The 20,992-nt window shown below is 45.3% G+C and overlaps 1 protein-coding gene across 6 annotated transcripts in view; it reads right to left on the reverse strand.

Annotated features, from left to right (window-relative positions):
* Window positions 1-1,183: 1,183 nt before the first annotated feature.
* Window positions 1,184-20,992, reverse strand: part of LDLRAD4 (low density lipoprotein receptor class A domain containing 4) — a 259,845-nt gene continuing 240,036 nt past the window's right edge. For 4 of the 6 annotated variants that reach the window (XM_032442618.1, XM_015855134.1, XM_015855135.2 and 1 more), the window contains 3 exons: window positions 19,591-19,745; window positions 11,347-11,400; window positions 1,184-10,217 (listed from right to left, as the gene is read on the reverse strand). In XM_032442618.1, the coding sequence (XP_032298509.1) occupies window positions 9,675-10,217; window positions 11,347-11,400; window positions 19,591-19,745 (752 nt within the window). In that variant the 3' untranslated portion in view covers window positions 1,184-9,674. The remainder of the gene's footprint in view (window positions 10,218-11,346; window positions 11,401-19,590; window positions 19,746-20,992) is intronic. The other 2 variants (XM_032442619.1, XM_032442620.1) reach the window with 1 other exon arrangement.

Raw genomic sequence — 20,992 nt, forward strand, 5'->3', positions numbered from 1 at the left:
CCAAAAAAGAAAGAAATCCTCCAAGTTGTTATTCTTACCCGGAGCTGGAGTTGTGTAGAAGTGGCACAATGCACGTGAAACAAAAGCCGGGCATCGCTGCAGCAGAAGCAAGCAATGAGAACAGGATTCAGCAGTGAGGTTTTTAAAATGTGCATTTTAATTAGAACTCATTTAAAGCACGACCGATCAAAACAGTGATAATGAGAGAAGCCTAATTAATTTTTGTCTAAGCGACCAAGCCTCATTATAGAGCGGTCTTGGGGAAGAAAAGGGTTTGGAGTGGTACAAGCAGGGTGTTTGTAATGAGAGGCAATACTGTGGGGAGCCTGGAAGCCAGACCGAAAGGTTTCACAGGACTGCAGCAGCCACTGTATTAATCTTTAAACAGGAAAAGTAACCCTACTGAGATGAGACATCCCATTTATAGCCGAGTTCTGAGCTGCAACCATTGGCAAAGATATTAAAACACAATCAAACAGAATGGCATATTATAAAACAAATATAAATACAATTAAAACCAGCTTAAGTAAAAGATCAAAGCAGTCTCAAAAAAGCAGTTTCCAGGGAGTTTGGGGTTCAGACAGCAGAGGAGGAACAGACGCTCAGAGGTCTGGAGCGCTTCTAAGCACCGAGGCCTCAGCTACTTTCTAAGCACCAAGGAAGAATTAAGATGCTTTAGAGGGGGAAATGCTAACTCTGGGCATTTATAGGAAAAGAGAATTGTTAGACTGTCAAAGCATCACTTCATACTTCAACATAAATAGAAATTAACTGCTCACTTCTTGTGTTGTTAAGCTTTCCAATAGCAAAGCGAGAGGAATCACCTGTGGAGAGTTGGATTTAGCTTCTATTACCAGGAATACGTGCTTTTCCCCTGCTTGAACCATATCCTGTATGTTTCCTTTTCAATCAGTTTCTTCAGCTTCATGGTTTGGGCACTGCCCATCACGTTCTGGGCCAGCACTGCCCTGACAGGGGCAGCCATAACACTGGGTGCCCACAAGGGGGTCAAGGGGATGTTCTTAGCTTATGTTTCAAGGACTGAATCAACACTCCAACCAGCTACCAGCTTGAGAGCAGGAAAGCGAGGATGAATAAGGACAAGAATTTGTTTTACAGAGCGTCACCCTGGTGTTTCATCCCCTTTTTCCCCTCTTCACAAAGAAATTCAACAGGAGACAAATGCGTTTCATGGTTTTTAATAATTTTGTGCTATGGTTTAACCACAGCATATTAAGAACAAGCATAAAATCTGTATTTAAAACTAACAACAGCACTTAGAGCAACATCTTCCTTTAAAAGTATTGCAATAACAGACCTTAGGTCTAAAAACTAGGACATCACCATTTGCTCAATTAAAAGAGTCAGATACACAACAGTTGAAATCTTTTCCTTTATATAACCGGGAGTTACGGTGGAAAATAAGCAACAAATTAATCGTGTTAAAAGGAAAGTAAGGTAAAAAAAAAGAAATACCGACAATAACAAAACTTAAAGCAAGCCAGGTTTGTCATAGCATCACGTGAACAACTACTGAGAAATCCCAATGCAGTTGTAAAAAATAAAATAAAACCGTACTGTTTTTAATAGATTTGCTTTTACAACAATAAAATTTAAAAGGATTAAATATTGTTGATAGTGCTGTACATATTTCAGAGTAACTGGAAACAAAAAAATGGACAAAAATAAGAGACGCTGAAAGTGTGATCTTGAAAGCCGCAATGTTGGAAGTACAAAAAAAAATCCATACAGCAATAAAGCATTTTACACTGTAAAATAACGAGCAAGAAGCAACAAAGAGAGGGTCCACACTCTAAAACCAGGCATTGGGTGGTTAGTTTTAAGTACAACAGCCTGACCGATGTACATACCATCATGAAATGCTCTGAGCACAGCAGCATTGGGCAGTTCATAGCTATAAAAAGTCCCTAGCAGCGCTTACGTAGCCTTGGTACTGCGAGTAGAAAAGGTTGTTAAATGAGACTAAAGTGATTTTGTTATTATCATTTTTGCTGTCCAGGCTCTACGATGCCTGAGGCTCTCCTAACTTCTGCTTGTACTTCTAACATCCTGGCTGCGCTTTGTGGAAAATGGCAAAATGTGAACACGGCTGTGAAGACACTCTGAGTCTGCTCCTGCCACTGCAGCTTCAAAGCCAATTAGTGCCTCCGGAAGGAGACGTGCTCCTGTTTGGTCCACTCAATACGCAAGTTTTGTTACGATAAATCACACCTTAGGTTCTTCTAGCACAAGGTGTGCTCTGTAAAGACTCCTGCTAGACAAGGCCTGGGTTTTTTGTTTGCTTTTCTTCCTTCACACACAGAAGTTGTTCTGCAGTGCAAACAGAGACGGGACACGGCCAGGCAAGATACACTTCCAGAACAACTGCTCTATGCCCTGGCAAACAATAAATGAGTTAACAAACGACAGTCATAAAATATGCATACTTCACTATGGTACATGCTTACTGATAAAACGGCTCAATAGAGAGAGGGATGGAGACAAGCTACCTGCACGGGCTTGACGATGTGGAACTGGCCATAAAACTTATGGATTTCTTTAAAACGAAGAACAGAAGAGCCACAGTCAACATTCAGACATGGGACGCCCGCGGGGCTTTTTAAAAAGATATTTACAGACAAATGTGTAGCTGGAGTTTCAGGTTGGCAGAGGAGGCACAGGGGGTGGCCAAGGGCCGTGCTCTGAGCCACGGGCTGTGGGTGCTGCGGGTGGGAGCCAGGGGCTGCTCAGCCCACAGGGCTTCGCCATGGCCTTCACCAGGCCCAGGTACGGCCCATGGGCGTTCTCACAGCACTGGGCTACCACCTGAAAACCAAACAAAAACATTGTCCTGACAACATCCCGACACACCGCTACGTTACATCTGTGGTTAAAGCCTGACAAGTATAAAAAAGTTACATACAGACAGGGGTATCTATGAGAGATCAGCCGGCATCCATCAGCGAGAGGACTGGTCTGTCTCGGACCGACAAACTTGTACATCACCTACTGTCCTGGGATAGTTAGAACAAACAGCTTAGAAAAATAAGTAGAGTATCTGCAATTCTCTAAAGTAGAACTTCACGTTTAGTTTTCCTGAGGTATTTGCTTCACCTAACAAGCCACGCCAAGAGCGCGTGGAGCACAGGGATGTGAGGGGGGACCCAAGCAGCCAGGCAGGCCTGTCCCTTGGCCGTCATCATCCTACCAACTGAAATGCACAGCGCAAAGGGCTCCCTAACCGCGATGGCTCCAACCAGGCTGTGGCCTTCCTTCCACCTTATTACATGTTGACCTGGGCTCAGCTGCTGCTGTCAGCAATAAGCCTGGCAGTAGGGCATGAGGAAAGCAAAGCCTCAAGGCCTGCGCTCCGCTCAGCACACAGCACAGCAGTGGGGAAGCAGCACAGCAGAGCCAGCTGGTTACATACAACTCTTGTTGGCCTCCTTTTCATTTCACAGGGGTGGTCTAGATCGGTTCCCGCTTGTCTGAGCTTCACTTCTCATCAAGGACGCAGACAAAAAAAACAAAGATCTGAAAGGTTTTAGCCCATTTCTAGGTTAAAAAGAAACAAAAGCAACACCACAACTTAATCAAGGATAATAAATAATGTATCTGCTGGAGAAGTAGTAACTAATCCTGGTCCAACTCGGCAATAGCAAGGCAATGCCCAAGACAAGAAGCATCTAGCTGCAAGGTTAAAGCTGTGGAGGTTTCATTTGTTTTGCTTTTTTTTTTTTTTTCTTTTCCATTTTCCTAAAGTGACACATTTAAAGAAAAAAAAAAGAAAAAAGAACAGATCTTCACAGCAAAGATGCATCCAATGACAAATTGCTATACACAGGCGAGTCAAAAAGGATTTGTTCAAACTTTTTCCCTTATGATATTATATTGATATTTAATAGGAAAATAAAATACATAGACTATTTTTTGTCATTTGTATGCATTCGTTTGCAAATCTTCTTACAAAAGAGGACCAAGCACAGAAGTTGGCATTCACAAAGTCTATGCCATCATTTTGTGTTAAAATCGGTATCTGTACATTATCTTACAGTATTAACATCTATTTGTGTTTGTGTGTTTGTTGTTCTACCCATTGGGTAGGATATGTGCATAATATATTCAAGTTATACACAGCACCATACAAAAAAACAAAACAAAACAAAACAACAACAACAGAAAGAAAAAAACAACCCACAACCAACAAAGTTGGAAAGAAAACGACAGACAACCAAAAAAGCACCATTTTAAGTGAGGCACAACAAAGGTGGGAGCGCGAGGCCTGACCCAACGCCCCCTGGAGTTGGCAAGAGTCCTCCCGCCAACGGCACCGGGCATTGGGTCAGGCCCTCGAGTGCAAGGGGATCCCATCTGCTCAGACCCGAACATGAGGCACCTTAGTTGCTTACAAACTACCAACATGCAAACCTCCTCAAAACTATACCTAGCACGTACGTCAATAACTCATTAATAACCCTACCAAAGCAGACAGACAAGCACGAACCAAAGAGAGAAAGGAAGAAGAAAAAGAGACGGTTTAGTCACCCACAAGATCCTACACATCCCACACCATCTCAGAAAGCTCACATACCAAACCAGGTAAAACAGCAGCAGCAGCAGCAGCAGCAATACAGCAAAGAAACGACAGAGTCACCTCCGGCAGTAAATCACACAGAGAGCGGCCGTTGGGGTGAAGGGGAAGTTTCTAGGATATGAGATATTTCTGTATTGTTGACCAACACAAAAATAAGCTCAGCTGGCACTGAAGCAGAACCAGAGCTACCCAGTTGCTTTTGCTCAGCCTGCAAATGGGGAGAAAACAGTGAGGCAGAAGGAAAACTTGGGAGAGTTTGCAACAAGTTTCATGATGCAACCATGCTGTTTTTCCTTTGAAAGCAGGATGGCCCTAAAATGCATTTAATGCCAATAGCTGTGACTCTTTCAAGGGAACACCAACAACCTCCCGCTCGCTGGCACGGTAAAGGACTTCATCCAAACAGAGCTGCCACTGACACAGGATAGAGTTTGCTGGGACAAGACAACGGGCTCCAGCGTTGCTCATGGAGGCTGAATTTTGCGGTGCAGCTCCTGCTAATCCCCAAGTGGAGCCATACCAGTCATTTGACTTGGTTTTGCTGGTGCGAGTGTGCCCAGTGGGGCTTTTGCCAGCACAGTGACAGCAAGTGCAGAGGTGGGCCAGAAGGTAACTTGCACCCCTGACTGATGAACACAGACTGGCAAACTATTACATACCAAAAAAATCTTACCAACCAACCTTTTCAGCTGGGCCATTCTCAAAAGTTTGAGCTTCAGTTTACTAATACAGAATAGAGGAAATACAGAGAGCTTGGCCAGGAAACCTCTGTACATCCAGCATACCCTCACAAGGGATTTTTCCACGTCCTACGGGACCACAGCAGATCTCAAACAATTCAGCAAGAGTCCTCCTTTCCAGGGATTTGAGACAACTGACACATCTGGGGGTAGTTTAGAAGAGCAGTTACAATCATGCTGGTTGGCAAGCAAGCAACTCAAGCCATTGATGCATATATCAATTCTTCCTAACACCATTTATCTAAAAAGCAAAGATGTAACCAAAAGCCAACCTTTATCCGAACCCAGTACACTAATACATCCCTTCGTTCTTAGCATTTGCAAGGTTTGAAATAACACATTTCCGAGTTTTAAAGAATACATGAATTACATTTTCTTTGCCGAACTCATCACATGAGGTCTACATTAGCACTGTCCCAGAAGCATGAGGATTTTTCAAAGCCCAGCCTGAAAAAGGAGAGCAGTTGGATGGAAGATGGACTAACGCACCAGGGCATGGGCAAGGATCCACTCGGCAAAACTTCCTGACTGGCAAAAACAGTCCACAACAGCTACAGGAGAAAGAAACAAATACTTCTCGTGCCTCCCACTGTTTGTGACAAACGACCTGCCATTACTCCTGGGAGCATGATGCCAGTTAGCATTTCTGGGAGGTTGTTATGGAATAGTAATTATACACAGAGAATGGATGGTCAGATCACAGGCACAATTTTGCATGCAGGTATGTATAAACACACATGCACATCAACACGACTCAATGGTAATGACCAGAGAGAGCTTGGGGACAATCATAAATATCTTCAAATGTACCAGCATACAGTTTGACCTTGGAAAAAGAAAACAAAAACCCAAAAAGACCCACAGAGAACAATTTTAGAACATCGATTTCCACCTGCTTAAACGTGCAGGGCCTGGAGTCAGCACAGCGCCAGCAGCCCATCTGCTCCACAGCATCCCCAAGACCAGGGTGTCAGCCTGCAGGCCCAGCACTGCACCACCTGGCAGGGCTGGAAGTGGCTGTGCCATGCAGAGCCGCTCAGTCAGCTCAGACACAGGGTGCTCTAACACTACGTGGCTCCCTCATCCATCACAAGGAAAGCACATTCCTCCTGAAACCTTTCTCCTGTGGCTGAGCATGGCCTGCACGACCACAAGAAAACACACAGATGTATTTAGCACCAAGAAGGGACCCATGCCAAGGGAAAAACTAACCCCTGGGAGGTCACAATGCTTTAATTGATAAAAAAAAATAATTATTTTAGATGAAAATTTCTGAGCTGGGCACATTGGAGTGAATTTGGGGAAGATGGATTACCCAGCAAAGTTCAGGAGATGCAGCCAGAGTTTAGGCTGATAGGATGGATCAAACAGTTTGCGTGCACTGTGTGTTTTCTGTGCATGGTAGAACACGAGTATGGAGCTGTAAACTACTGACTCTACAAGGCATACCAAAATCTTTAATAGCTTGCAGAGTGACATTTGAGTGGCTGTGGAAACTAATTCTGGGTGTTTTCAAAGGGAATTCTCCGCAGAATTACCTACATTCAGAGAACACCAACTTCCAAACTTGTAAGTATTAACAACACTGTTTAATTTTGTCACTTATTTCTGGTGCAAAGGCAGTTTTCCTCTCACTATAACAACAAAAAAGGAGCAAAGACTTCTGTAACATTACACTGCTGCTGGGATTCCCATCAAATACCCTTAATATTTATTCAGAAATATTGCATTATCTTCTCCCATAAGAGGCCCTCAAATGAAAGCGGTGGATGACAGCTTGCCTACACCAAGCACCAGGCCATTACAGTTCCCTACTGATGGCTGCATGTGAGCTCTGCACAGCAAAAACACAATGAGAAGGCAAGGATGTAGGAAGAAATGCAACCATTAGGTGAGCAAATATTAAGAGTTGTTGTTTTCCCCACTACTCTTTCCTACAGAATGGGTGAAACAGCCCACATTTTCACACAGAAAAATGTCTTCCATCAAGAAACTGAGACAAGCATCATGCCCAAGAACATGAATGGAATGTGCAGAAATTCACCGGCACACAGAGATGTCGAAGGATGGCAAGGGGCTGACATCAAATAAAGTTATGTTCCCAAGAGGTGACTCTGAAGGTAAGTCCAAGGCTTACTCCTGTGAGATCTGCACAGGGGGAGATGCTGGTGTTCAACTGGTCCAACCCCAGGGCCCCAGCCAGGTGTGCTCAGACACAACCACTGAGTTCCAGCTGTTCTCGCCTAAAGGCTTCTTGGCTAAGTAACCCTTATTGAGGCAACTGCAAAGGATCTGCGTAGGCACACGCACTGTCTGGCCAAAGCTCGCTTCCCAAGGACAGCAAAAGTCACCAAAGACCAAAATCAACAGTCTTGCCTTCTGCAAACATTTCCTAGACTAGCATAAAACCGAATCAGCTTTATGAAGAAAACAACCTATGCTGAGGCCCACACGACACACGTGCACACACACCAAAGACACACGCACACAGTTTTGGCATTAAAACTCTGCATAGATCAAAGATTCGCCTCAGGTGCCCAGCCAGAAGCCATGCAGAAGTCCTGTCTCTGGCCATAGGAGCCGGCACCTGGTGCACCTGGTGCTTGCACCTGGGCACCAAGCACAAGGCTTCGGGGGGTAGAAAAGGTGAAGAGTCAATGATGCGCACACATACACATATATATTAGAAACTATTCAAACTAAGACTCCATAGGTTCTTACTTTAAGTCCATTTCCAAAATGCATTTTAAGTGCAAGTTGTGCTTTTTTCATGTGCTTGTGCTGCCACTATCACCATTCACCAATTGCCTTCCAGTGCTGCATTTGCTTCCACACAAGACCAGGAGGGGAAGAAGTGCCCTGCGTACCATTTTACCAGCAGGCAAAACCTTCCCATTACTTTTAAGTCCAGCCTGACAAAAGCCAGGCGTACAGACACTTCATTACGACACGAGTGACCTCCACCCATAAGCACAGTCCTGCTGGCGCCCACGAGACGACGTGCCCAGAGGAGGTTTCCCACCACAGCCTCCAGAGCTGAAGGCCAACACTTAGCGCGAGTGCTCCCACCTGCCAGCCCCAGCACTGCTGCAGAGACCACACAGGGATGGCAGCCACAAAGGCCCATTCACTCCAACGGGATGGATCGCCAGGGCTGAACTTCAGGATCTAAAAGATGCAATGGAGAGCGCAAAGCACAACAGAGTCTCGCGTATGTTAACAGCATTGCAGGGGAAAAAAATCCACCCTGGCTTTTTAAACAATTTATTGCATAATGTCATGATATGTGACTAAATACACTTCAGGCTACAGTGAGAACGAAAATCTCTAAAACCTTAAGTACTGGCGATACTGCATTATGAAAAGAATGGCAGCACTTGGTTAGAATTAATACAAATAAACACATCTGGGCTTTTGTTTTGCCTCTTATGAAACAAACAAGTCTAAACTGCAAAATAGCTCAACCCTAAGTGATGGAAAATGCTGGGATGTCACATTTGCCTTCTTCCATCCAAAAGTCTCCAAGACACTTCATTGATGCGCTGTTACTCAGATGCAAATTATTGCAAAGTTGACAAGTTAAGTGTCCCTGTATTTCTCGATTTGTGTAAGTCAAGAGATGTTAGGCTAAGTCCTGTCCCCTTTTCTAGCAAACCTGGGGGGAGGGGAGCAGACTCTTCCAGATCACTTCTGGGGCTCAATTGTTACTCCACAGGTGAAAAGACAACATATAGAAGAACTTCACATAAAACAGTTCCCTCATATATAATTTTTAAAACATTAAGATAGTGCAACTTTTAAAAACACATTTATCACAACACAAATTAATTCCTTGCATTCATCTAAGTTCTCAACTTTATACCTTGGCACACAAAACAGGAATTTTGATTCATATTTAAAAAAAAAAACAAAAGCACACCCTGGGAGAAAAAAAAAAGCAAACTGGCCAATTCTTCCCCCATTTAACCAGCAAAACCTTCGTCTTTCTGCCATTCAGTGAGTACAAAATCGGCTGTACGAGCCTCATTTCTGTGCTAAGTTTACTTTTAGAATTAAATAATTGAAATAGTTTATTAAAAAAAAATAATATATTCCCCTTCCCCCCGCCCCCCAAAACACTGCTCATAGACAAACTGAATGGAAGTTTGTATTTCTTTCCATCTGCTTTGCATGCAATTCCCCTGAAAGGAATCAGAAACAAACAACTGGTTTGCACGTTTGGTTTTACTAAGTTGTACCACGTGAAATGTAACAACACTGTGCACCGGAGCACTGGGCTCTTCCTCCGCCGCCCTGCTTCAATCTCTTGTCTTCAGTCCAAATGCACCTTGGAGAGTGACTTAGACCAGGTTCCCTGGTTTCCGGTCTTGGCCTTTGCTGGGGACAATTGTGCTCTCTGAATTGTTCTGCTGAAACTGAAGTCTGCTCCCCCTCTGCGAGGAAGGAGGAGCGTTGCTGTGCTGGTGATGGAAAAACGAGGAGCCTGGGTAGTGCCCCATGACCTCGCTGTACGTCGGGGGTGGTCCTTCCATCCTTCCATTACTGCTATAGTTGGTTGCACTTATGCCCGAATTGCTGCTCGGTGGGCAGGGGCCCCCATTGTACATGGAAATGTCTATCAAGTCGCTATCAAAAATGGTTCGGTTGGGCGGTGCCCTGACAGATTCCCGGTTGAGCTCCATCTGCTGCTCTGGGTCCCGGAGCTGCAGGGTGCACGGGCCTTGGTATGGCGGCGGCTCTTCCCCATCCGAGAGGGAAATGGTCGGAGGAAGGTCAATCTCATGCTGCATGTATGGGTATGTGGGCTGGAAGCGACTGAAACGGTCCCGCTGCATAAAAGATGGGGCTGTAAACCTGTCCCTGGACCTTGGAGCATACATAATCTGCAATGGGAAGAGAGAGAAATGTGACTCCAGAGCTGAGCAAAGCACTGAGGGCTCTCCATGCTGATGAAGAACTAATAAACAGAAAATGCTTCTCTCTGTCATCTATCTCAGAGGTTCAATCCCGCAGATGCTGTGCGTGCCTGCTCCTACAGGCGGGCATGGAAAAGAAGAGGTAGGAGTTCAGGAAGGATCTAACACAAGACATTGCAGAACAGCTTCAAGAAAGACGATCCTTCTAATATTAAAACACGAATAGCTAAGATAAATGAATTCTGTTTCTGTAGATAGGAAACACTCCAAATTATTTTCCTCTCTAATCTTGACAATTAATTAGTTCTCCAAGACATGCCAATACTGAACTTCAGCTGCAGCCTGAGCCTACCCCTCCTGTTCCAAGTTAACCTAACACCCAGCACTAACAAAGAATTCAGATGGACACTTTGGTGTATCTTGTGAAGGTCCAGCATATCTCACGCCTTCACCATCAGAGTACAGCAGGTGTCCTCCTCCTCCTCAGCTCTCAGCCAGGAAGAGTTTGAGATAGTCTGAGAGGAGCTATTGCTTCTCACTTCATCCATTTCAAATCTCGACAGACACACCAACTTCTTAGATCTACCTCTATCAAACTGCTCTTTTAATTTCTTAGTCCCCACAGGGTCCTTAGTCCTTGACCCACACAAACACAGTGTCAGCTGCACAGGAGAGCTGGGCCTCTCAGGACAGCGCACCCGTAAGTTACCACACAGGCCACGTATATGTGCTGGCCAGAGATTTGGAAACACTGGTGAGAGGGTGTGTGTGTACATTCAGGAAAAATCAAAGGGAGAAAAGCAACAGGTCTCCCACATTCCAATGAAAAACTACTGAGCCTCTGCACGTCACTTACCTGAGAATGTCTACTAAGTTACAAGGAGCTGCTGACGGAGATGAGACATCAGGAAGTTAGAATGTTCTTTTAATGAAAATGTCTTAGACATTTAAAGAACGGGAGTTAAGACAGGTTTAGATGTCCATATGAATGTGGTTCTTGATCTCAGCTCCCAAGGCCTGATTTACTAAATAGATGCATGTCTTAAGAGAAGGCAAATATACATAATGTCAAAGATGGTAAGAAATGCCACTGTACCTCTGAAGCACCCTGGCGTGAAACCGAGCTTTCCGAAGGCCACAAGCACCCTTCCTGCAAGGCAGAAGGGAACAACACATGAGAAAAATCATGACAATCCTGCCTCAGTACCACAGTGAACAATCCGTTTCTAGCTGTTGGTTAACCACACCTAAGGGGAGTCCCACCCCTTGCTTTCTAGAAGTAGAACGAACAGCAGCTCTGCATCCAAGCAGGTGAAGCTCAGCGCACTGTGAACATGCAGAGATGCCAGCCACAGCAGCTGGCCTCACAAACCGCAGGGATACAGCAGGCCAGTCCCAGCCACGTGTTGGGATGTGGCTGCCATGAGGTCTAATGAAGCTTGTCCTGCTGCCCAGTGTCCTAATTACACAAGGAGTCAAAACCGTACACAACAAAATCTGATGACACCTGTCACGTGCCATGGAGAGGACTAAACTCAGGAATACCCTGGTCAACACCGTCAAGTGCTCGATTCCCACCATAAAACAGCAATGAAACTGGTTTCAGCCACCAGTTCTGCTCTTCAGGCACTTCCCGGCCACCTTTCCAGGCCAAAGTGTTTTCTCTCTCACCCCCCAGCAGCCTGTTTTAGCACTGTACCCAGGGCCAGAACAAAAGGGTGAAGAAAAAGTTGTCAATAAGGGCAAAACAGTTTCAGGTGTACCGTTCTTTTCCTTCTCAATTTTTTAGAGCAGCAATATGTACTGCAATTTATCTATTTTACTGGAAAACTTGAAAGCTGAAAAGGACAAACTAGAGTAGTTACAGAGGACAGAATTTCAACCTTACTAGAGAAAAAAAATCAAAACAGTACACGGTTATGAGCATTTTCTTAGTGCTAAGTAAACTTGCAAGATTTCATAGGCATCAGAAATTCCAGGAAGGAAAATGCACACTGCAAATCCTACTGTACAGCTTTTTCTCACCAGAGCATCTTTGAACATATTTCAGATGTAAAAATAGACCTAACTAGATGTTCAGCATGGCACTCAGACACCAAAACCGTCTGTGATCTTGTCAGGAGAGTCCACCACAGAGGAAAGCTGTTCTGGGAGGAATCTCCCATAGGATTCAGCTGTTAAGAGAAAGGGTTTGAATAACAAAGCTTGTCAGTCACTTCTCTTCTGTAGCTGGAGAGAGTAGATAAAGAAGGCTGACAATTTAAGCTATTTACAATTTCCTTTTGCAAGTATCCCCACTCACTAACACCTGATATGAGGAAAGAATCTTAGGTAGACTCATGTACTACAGTGGCTACATAAGATTTTGCTGACTACAGAAATGCTGTGTAACTGCAGTAGTTCAAGTTACACCAGTATCCACCTTCCTTTCTACCCCTCCATAACCCAGATACCCACGGTTTAAAATATCTGAGGGCGTATCTGTACAATTACAGGCAATCAAGTTATCAGCTGGTGGCCAAGCAGGCTCCAAGCCTACTGCAAGTCAGCGACGTCTAGCAGTCAATGCTAAAATGCCCAGTTAACAACCCAAGGGCTGCCATTCAACTGCAAACTCCCAAGTGTGCAGCTTTATGCTTCGTGCCACTTTCTCTCCTTTAAAGCATTCAGGTTCAGAAGAGAGAAGAAAAGCCAAAACCCAGCCCAGAAAGGAATTCAATACAACACCAACACTCATGTTACTTAAAAGTCACCTCAGAACGTGTTGCCAGTGTGAAAGTGGAAGTGATGACCTATTACCCACCTAAGGCAGGAGACTGAGAAGAACCAAAGGAGTTAGCACAGTGTGGGGCAAAGCTCTCCACACAGACACACAGTAGGACCTGCATACTGCACCCTGGCACACAGAACCAAGGATGAGCCTTGGAATCAGCAGCATCCGACAGAATGTACTTCTAATGCTGATGTCTTAATCCTGGTACAGGAGAAGGCACTGCAGATGCTGCAGGGACCTGCAGAAAGCAATCAGGGTGCTGGGATGCCAAAACCAAGACCAGTCTTGCTGTGATTCTTACTTAATGCATGGGACAAGTTTTAAGATGAACAGCAAGAGAGGCAGGGAAAAAGGGGAGGAGCTAGCAGGGTCACCCACACTCAGCTGTAAAGGAATCCTTGAACCCTTCTAGAACAGAAAATTATTGCACAGTGACCTGCAATGACAAACACAAAGATGGGCCACCTGAGCTCCACTGGTCTGGGAGTGATGGTGAGGGGCTGAGAAGAAAAGAAAGGAAAAAATCTGGTGCTGCAGGATGGAAATATCCCAAAGACCTTTCTTCACAGTACAGGAAGAATGAAACAACGTCAGACTGCCATGAACAATCCGGGCTGACTGGTTGCTTTACACAAAGAGAAGGTGTTATTTCTTGCTCTCCCTTTGTCTGTTTACTTGCCGACTTTCATTTGACAGCTAATGTGATTCCATGTGGTCATATCAGCAAAAAAACTAGTAAGAGCTGACAGCATTTGTATTTATATTCTCTTGTACTGAGGACCCCATCTTAAGGCAACCAGAAACAAAGTCAGAAAGCACTACAAATAAAAAGCAGCTCATTTCTCTTTCGCCATGCAAGTTCCAGCACCAGCCCTCAGGCTGAGCATATGAGAGGAGATGGGGCTGGCAGTCCTCATGTCAGATCACCAGAGACAGTAACAAGGAGCTCTCAAGCAAGTCAGTGAGGGCTAAGCCTGAGTACTTTCCACCTATGCTTCTTTTGTGGGCCATACATCACCTCCCTGCTTCTTGTAGGTACTTGACAGCCTCAGCCACTTCAACTTGCTCCTTCTTAGGACTGAAGGTGTGAGCTTCAGTATTTGTAAGTGAGAGGGAGGGAAAGCTCATGCACCCATCCCCTGTGCCGCAATCATTTCTAACACTGTCAGGTTTTGGAATAAGGACACAAGCCTTTATGGTTAATCCCACTGCTTAAAGGTAACACCAGAGTAAGCCAAATTTTAGGGCTGCAAGTATGGCTTTGGCCGACCTCACCTGCCACTGGGCTTTGTGAAAATTTACAGATACACATTTTAAGATTAGGTTCTGAAATACCAGCATTGCTTATTAAATCCAACAGGGGGATTTCTTGATTGCCTTGTGGTGATAATTTAGTCAAGGCTTAAAGCTTAGGGAACTGGATAAACCTAAATAACTCCTCAAACTGTAATGAAACTAAACCAAATCATACCATCAGATATCTGCTTACTTACTGAAGTGCACTTCAAGGAATCAAAGAACCATAAGGGTTGGAAAAGACCACTAAGACTGTCTGGTCCAACCACCGACCCACCACCACCACGCGCACTGACCATGTCCCTCAGTGTAACATCCACACGGCTCCTGAACACCTCCAGGGCTGGTGACTCCACCACCTCCCTGGGCAGCCCACTCCAGGTACGAAGAGCATCTCGCTTTTCCCCTTGGTTTTATATAATAATACATAAACATGCATACATAATGTGCACGTATATGTGTGTATATACCCCTGCTCTTCAGGCGAAACATTAGGCAGGCAGTGCAGTTTCTAACTGCGGCCCTAGGTGGCAGTGCCATATTACACCATACTAAAGCAGTGCTCCGGGAACACACACACACACAAGTCCCCACAGAGTTGCCTCCTGGCCAATGCAGTCCATCAAAGCTCCTAAGATGCAACGCTTTCTGTCCCAGATACTAGCAAGGCAGAACTGCTGCTTTGTCCCTAACACAATGACAAGCACTGCAGCCAGACTGCTCTTTGCTTTAAGATCTGCATTTCCCAAGGGCAGGAAAGGCTGCAGTGTCTGGCAAAAAGGCACACGGCTCCAACCAGGGGTATGAGAATTATGGAAAGTCTGACTCTCACTCTTACTGTGCCTCCTGACATCTGCAGTGCTTATTTTGGTTACTTGATGCTTTAAAGCCTTTATATTTCCCCCACTTCACAACACTTTCCCACTTCACTTCATGGAAGTGAAGGAAACAAGCATTATTATACCTCCTTTAGGTTAGCTGTTAAGGGGAAAATGTTTACTCAGAGGGTGGTGAGACGCTAGCACAGCTGCCCATAGAAGCTGTTGTGCCCCATCCCTGGAGATGCTCAAGGCCAGGTTGATTGGGGCCCTGGGGAGCTGAGCTGCTGGTTGGCAGCCCTGGTCATGGCAGTGGTTGGGGCTGGGTGGGTGGGCTCTGAGATCCCTTCCAATCCAAGCCACCCTGTGGTTCCTGGATTTAGAGATGAAGCCAATAACCCAAGGACATGCTGAGTCAGTAGCACTCAGGAGTCAGCACTCCTTGCTTCAGGTCCCACCTGTATGTCTCTTCAATGCTGCTTTTCTTATTAAAGGTGTTCTGACTTCATTGTGGCGGACTTCAAAGAGCAGCAGCCAGAACACGCTGTCTCTCCCAGCACGCAGGAGAACACAGTGTTCACCCAGCTCCTACCAGCTGATGTCTGGCATAAAGCAAAGAGGTTTGGCCAAGCAGGGTGGCCTCTCCCATCTATGCTTTCATCTGGTCATACACTTGGGTTCTCACTGGCACTGGGATTTTCTCAGTTCTCACTCTCACAAATTTCTACTTTTATTTGGAAAGAGCATTTCTGGGACAGCACGCAGCACTTTTACACCTTGCTCAAGGGCCTGGGCACTCAGCACAGACCGCAGTGGCAGCAGACCAGCCTGAGCATTCCACACTTCTTCCCTGATGATTTGGTAAGAGACAAAAAAAGTAATGACAGAAGCCACCAAGATTGGAGGGAGGAATCCATTTAGCACCACCAGAAGCTCATTAAGCACCTCCCTGCAAGTCACTTCATGAATCAGTTCTCCCTCAATGTCCCCCTGGAAATCACGGGTGATGACACTCTGAATTAATCACCACCAAGCACGATTCATCTCAGTACTGCCCCGGTGTCTGACACCACCTCAGCCCTCCCACAGCACAGCAACGGCCTGCACCCCTGGGATATACCTCTCTGGGGCTGCCGCGAGGCTCTATCCCAAAGCCAACAGCAGCAGAACAAGATGCAAACACTACTTCTTGGATAACACCTATCATATTTTAGGAGATCAGTCCCTTTTCTACCCTTTGAGTGCTACTAACACCTGGGATTCCAGTGATATTTCATCTTCTTTTTAATATTCTGATCTCTGGAAAATGAGAATTTCCACCTCCAGGCCTTTTCTGTTTTTCTTTTAACATGAAGGAAGTTCAGCCACACGAAGCAGAAACCCACAAACACATAAGCACGCGTTGCATTTCATTACTTTGAAGCCCATGGGTTTTACAGGTGTGAGGCTGGTGATGAAGGTGGCAGAGATGTCACCCTTTCGTGGCTGCAATAGACCTAAAAGGCAGCAGAATGAACGAGATGGGCTGTGGGCAAACCGGGCAGTCAGAGCAATTCAGTGACAGCTCAGCTGCTGGAAGGCACCATCACCAGAGACAGGCCAGGACAGAAGGGAAGGTGCAGTTTAATGTAGCACATGCATGTAAGGCCCAACTGAATAGGAAAGGCAGGATCCTGCCTCCAGCAACACCTCTGCAGCCTCAGCCAGGTAAAGGGGGGTTTCTCCACACAGCCCACTGCAGAACTATCCAGCTCATTTACTGCGTTCTTTTATAAGTTACTGCTGAACTTCCTCTGGTTTCATTCACCATTTCTCTACCGACAAAAGGCCTGAGTCAGAATGACATTCCCTGGACGCATTAGTGGTTAATAAACATTTAAATCCGTTTGCAGAGTCTGTACACCACAAAACGCCTGTTCCCTTGGGAAAAGGCCGGCTTCCCAACAGCACTTGCACATAGACCAGCGCCTGCCTGGTTAGAACACTGATGTATATTACTGACCCTGCATCTGACAGCACATGCTACCACAGAACCACAGAATGGCTTGGGTTGGAAAGAACCTCAGATCCCACCCATCCCCACCCCCTGCTATGGGCAGCGCTGCCCCCCAGCAGCTCAGCTGCCCAGGGCCCCATCCAACCTGGCTTTGAGCTCCTCCAGGGATGGGGCACCACAGCTTCTATGGGCAGCTGTGTCTGCGCCTCACCACATTCTGAGCAAAGAACTTCTCCCTAACAGCTAACCTGAATCTTTCCTCTGTTAGTTTTAAAACTTTCCCTCTTCTGCTGTCACTATCAGACCACATAAAAAGTTGCTCTCCCTCCTTTCTATACGCTCCCTTTAAGTAGCGGTAGGCCGCAGTGAGGTCTCCTTGGAGCCTTCTTTTCTCTGCCATCTATTGGCCTAGCACAACCTGCTCCGGGCAGCAAGACCGGATGGGTCCCTTCCAGTTTCCTATCACCAGACAAACACTTCTGTTTCCTGACTGTCAGACACTGCACGCCACTTCTGCGGTCTGTGCTGCAAAGAACACACAGCTGGTTTCTGCCAGAACTTCCTTCTAACGCCTAAGACAAAGGCGAACTCAAACACATTTGACACCTGACCTCAGAGAGCTCTTAACTCCTCTTCCCCATACAAATGGCTTTTTTTTTTTTTTTTTTTTTTAAGAATGGCTTCAGCTTACCAGAAACCACGACAAGTGACTGTGTTGACAAACCCACACCAGTCAGTTTTCAGAAGCATTAGTAACCAGTTCTTGCCAACCCACTATCAGTTCCTAAGAAGTGCGCACTCGATTGTGATCACCATTACTAACAAAGGTGCCATCAGAACGAAACTGAGTCAGAGTTTTAAAAATGACTGAAGAGCAGTTTTGGATACTAAAGCAGCTGCTGAACCCCCACTCACTGTCAAATCACATGTCCTTATTTGCAAGAAGATGATGCTTCCCCCCTGGTTTCCAAGAGAAAAGGCACCATTCACTCTAATAACAGTCAATACTAACGAACCATGCACAGGAAATAATGGGTTACTTCATGCATTTGACAGCTCACTGCCATTTTAGAAGATTTGTGAAGATGAGAATGTGTTTCCTTTATCTGAAATCATGTCATTGTAGGTACTCATAGCAATTATAGCTCCCATTTTCTGGACAGAAGTGTGATTCTTGAATTAGTGTGTCCATTTCAAAGAAATTCTCGAATTAATCCAGTCAATTTTTCCAGTCCAGAAGTCAACAAGGTTAAGGTTTCACAAGCTCTAGTTTCAACAGTAACCAACTTAGAGCTCAGTCCTCCCGGGGAATGGAGAGATAAGCAGCAAGGCAGCCTCCTCTCAAGGAGGTGGTTCCTCTCCTCCCCTGCAAGGTGGAAGAGTCACCTCAGTGGAAGAGTGCTAAAAAAAGCAATTTGTTTCCAGCCAGACTGGCCCCTTGAAGTTTTCACTATGTCCTTCTGATAAGGAGAACAAAGAACAAAGACTCAACTGGTAGCTTAAGCTTCACTAAACTGAATACTAGTTTAGGCTGCCAGAGACTGTGCCTTCCAGTTGCCATCACACAGTTGTTTTGCCAGAGAAATGGAATGACATGGTAGAACCAATAGAGCAGCTGGGAACAAAATCCAGCACCAAGAGACACAACACTCACCAACTGCTCTGTGGCCATCACAGACAGCAGAGAAACCAAGGGCACTGCTCAGAGGATGCAAAAAAACAACATCCCTACAACATCATGGGCAGTGAAGGCTCAGAGGGACACCTCTAGGTCAGGGACACTCTGTGGTTAACCCTGGCAAGGAAGCAGTGCAACCCAACCAGCAAACCTCCATTTCACAAGGCAAGTTAGGTACCCACATACTGCTGAGTTGACTACAGACGGCCTCAGTGAGTCCAGATGGAGATTCAGCATTAAGCCTGTCACTCTCTAGCAAGACATCTTAACCACTTCAGGTCCCTAGGAACCATACTGTACCCAATACTTCACATTCTCCGGGCAACTACTGGAGAAGCTCTGGATCCAGTAAAGCATCATTGCAGCTCCGAGGAACAGTAACAGTGGTAAAATTCCAGGACATGAGTAATTATACAAGAAATCACAACGTTTGTCAATTCTTCATATCCAAGGAAGTAATTGGTTTACTTCCCCTCCATTCCCTCCCAAATCACAGCAGCAGAGAACAGTACGTCACACCTGAACCTCCAAGCATATAATGACAATATACTACATAGAACATAGCAGGGCCTAAAAATACTCAAAGGCAGCAAATTTAAAACGTATGTTCTATTTTTCCCACTGACAAATGCAATGTCAGTGACAGAGCTAACTATAGGAAACACTAAAACTGACAGCAGAGCTTTTTAAAACAGTTGTGTGTATGAGAGCTTCTCTGCAGCCTCTGCTGCAGATCAGCACAGCACGAGAAGGAATTTGGTAGCACAGTGTGTACTCACTGTCTGCAAAGTATCCTCCTGTCTTCTGCTTTGGCTCTGCCGGTTGATAAAGGAGCGCGTCGAGAGTTTGTAATGGTTCAACAAGCAGATGATCACTACCACCATAACAGTTATAACCACAATGATAATGATGATTTGAACAAACTCCAGTTCAGCTAAAATAAAGAAGAGAAGAAGAAAAAGACATCAGTCACACACACAATGTAATTCATCACAGCAATAACCTGAAAACGCTCCTTATTTCGTCAGTATCAATGCTGTCCATTTAGCAAAGTTTCGTGAAGAAAACAGTGCCCTAAAAAGTGTGATCTTTTTTTCCATTCTATTGCATTGCTAATCAATTGGTGCGAGCATAAGGTAAATAAATTGGTGTGAGGTAAGAAATTTCTCAGTGATCCTTCACTGCTGCCTTTACTGGCAACAAAGCCTTCAGCACAAACAATTCTTTGGCAAAAATGAAACAAAATGAAGCAAACCCCCTATTTTAATCGCCACTGGGATCGCCACAAGAAGCCAGCAGGCTCCGTAAGCTTCAAAGCTGAGCTCACAGGCCGCAGGACACAGCACCCAGTGCTCCGACAATCCACACTACACTGCTGGACTCAAAACCCAAATCAGGAAGAATTGAGGGGGGAAAACTTTCCCTCATTTTTATCAGCTAAGCTATATGAAAGCTGCCGACTGAAAATGACATTTTTCTCTGACCGGATCTGTACAAAGTACCTCTTTCAATCACTTATTGCTCTTGAACTAGAAAAGAATTAACTTTTCTAGGGCATTCCCATTCAGGTGTAAGTCTGGAAGAGATCAGGCGCTCAATACCAAGATATCTTCCACCACAGTTACAAAGAAACCAGGCTATTAACGAGCACCACCAGAGCCCACCACCATACCGCTAAGTATAGTTAGAAATGAGTCACCTACAGTCACTTTTGCACCCTCCCAGCTATACCAGAGCAGCATGGATGAGCAGCCTATGGAGAGAAATTGCCCTTTGGAAGCTACAGTTGCTGGTATTTCTATGGAAACTGTGTTGCTTGCTTCTCATCTTGAAAGACAACCCTGGTTAATGGGAGGTCTCAAGCAAAAGAAGCGAGGGGAGTTGCTTGGTTCTCAGTGCTTTGCAAAAATCACACTACTTCTGGGCACAAAAACATGAGTTTGGAGGAACCAATATCAAATGCTTGTTTTAAAAAGCCACCGAGGGAAGAATGACGCCAAAGAAAAGGAGATAAAAATAAACAAAAAGCCAAAGCAAACATCAGAGAAAACAAGCCTGTTCTCTCTTATCGCTTCCATTGTAGTCATCCCCATATTGCAGAAGCGCAATACGAGTAGCCAGAGCTTACACAAACACCACTGCAACACCAAGCTAAAATCACATCTGCACACTCAGCATCAC

Source organism: Coturnix japonica, chromosome 2 (assembly GCF_001577835.2).
Source record: "Coturnix japonica isolate 7356 chromosome 2, Coturnix japonica 2.1, whole genome shotgun sequence".
Classification (NCBI taxonomy): domain Eukaryota; kingdom Metazoa; phylum Chordata; class Aves; order Galliformes; family Phasianidae; genus Coturnix; species Coturnix japonica.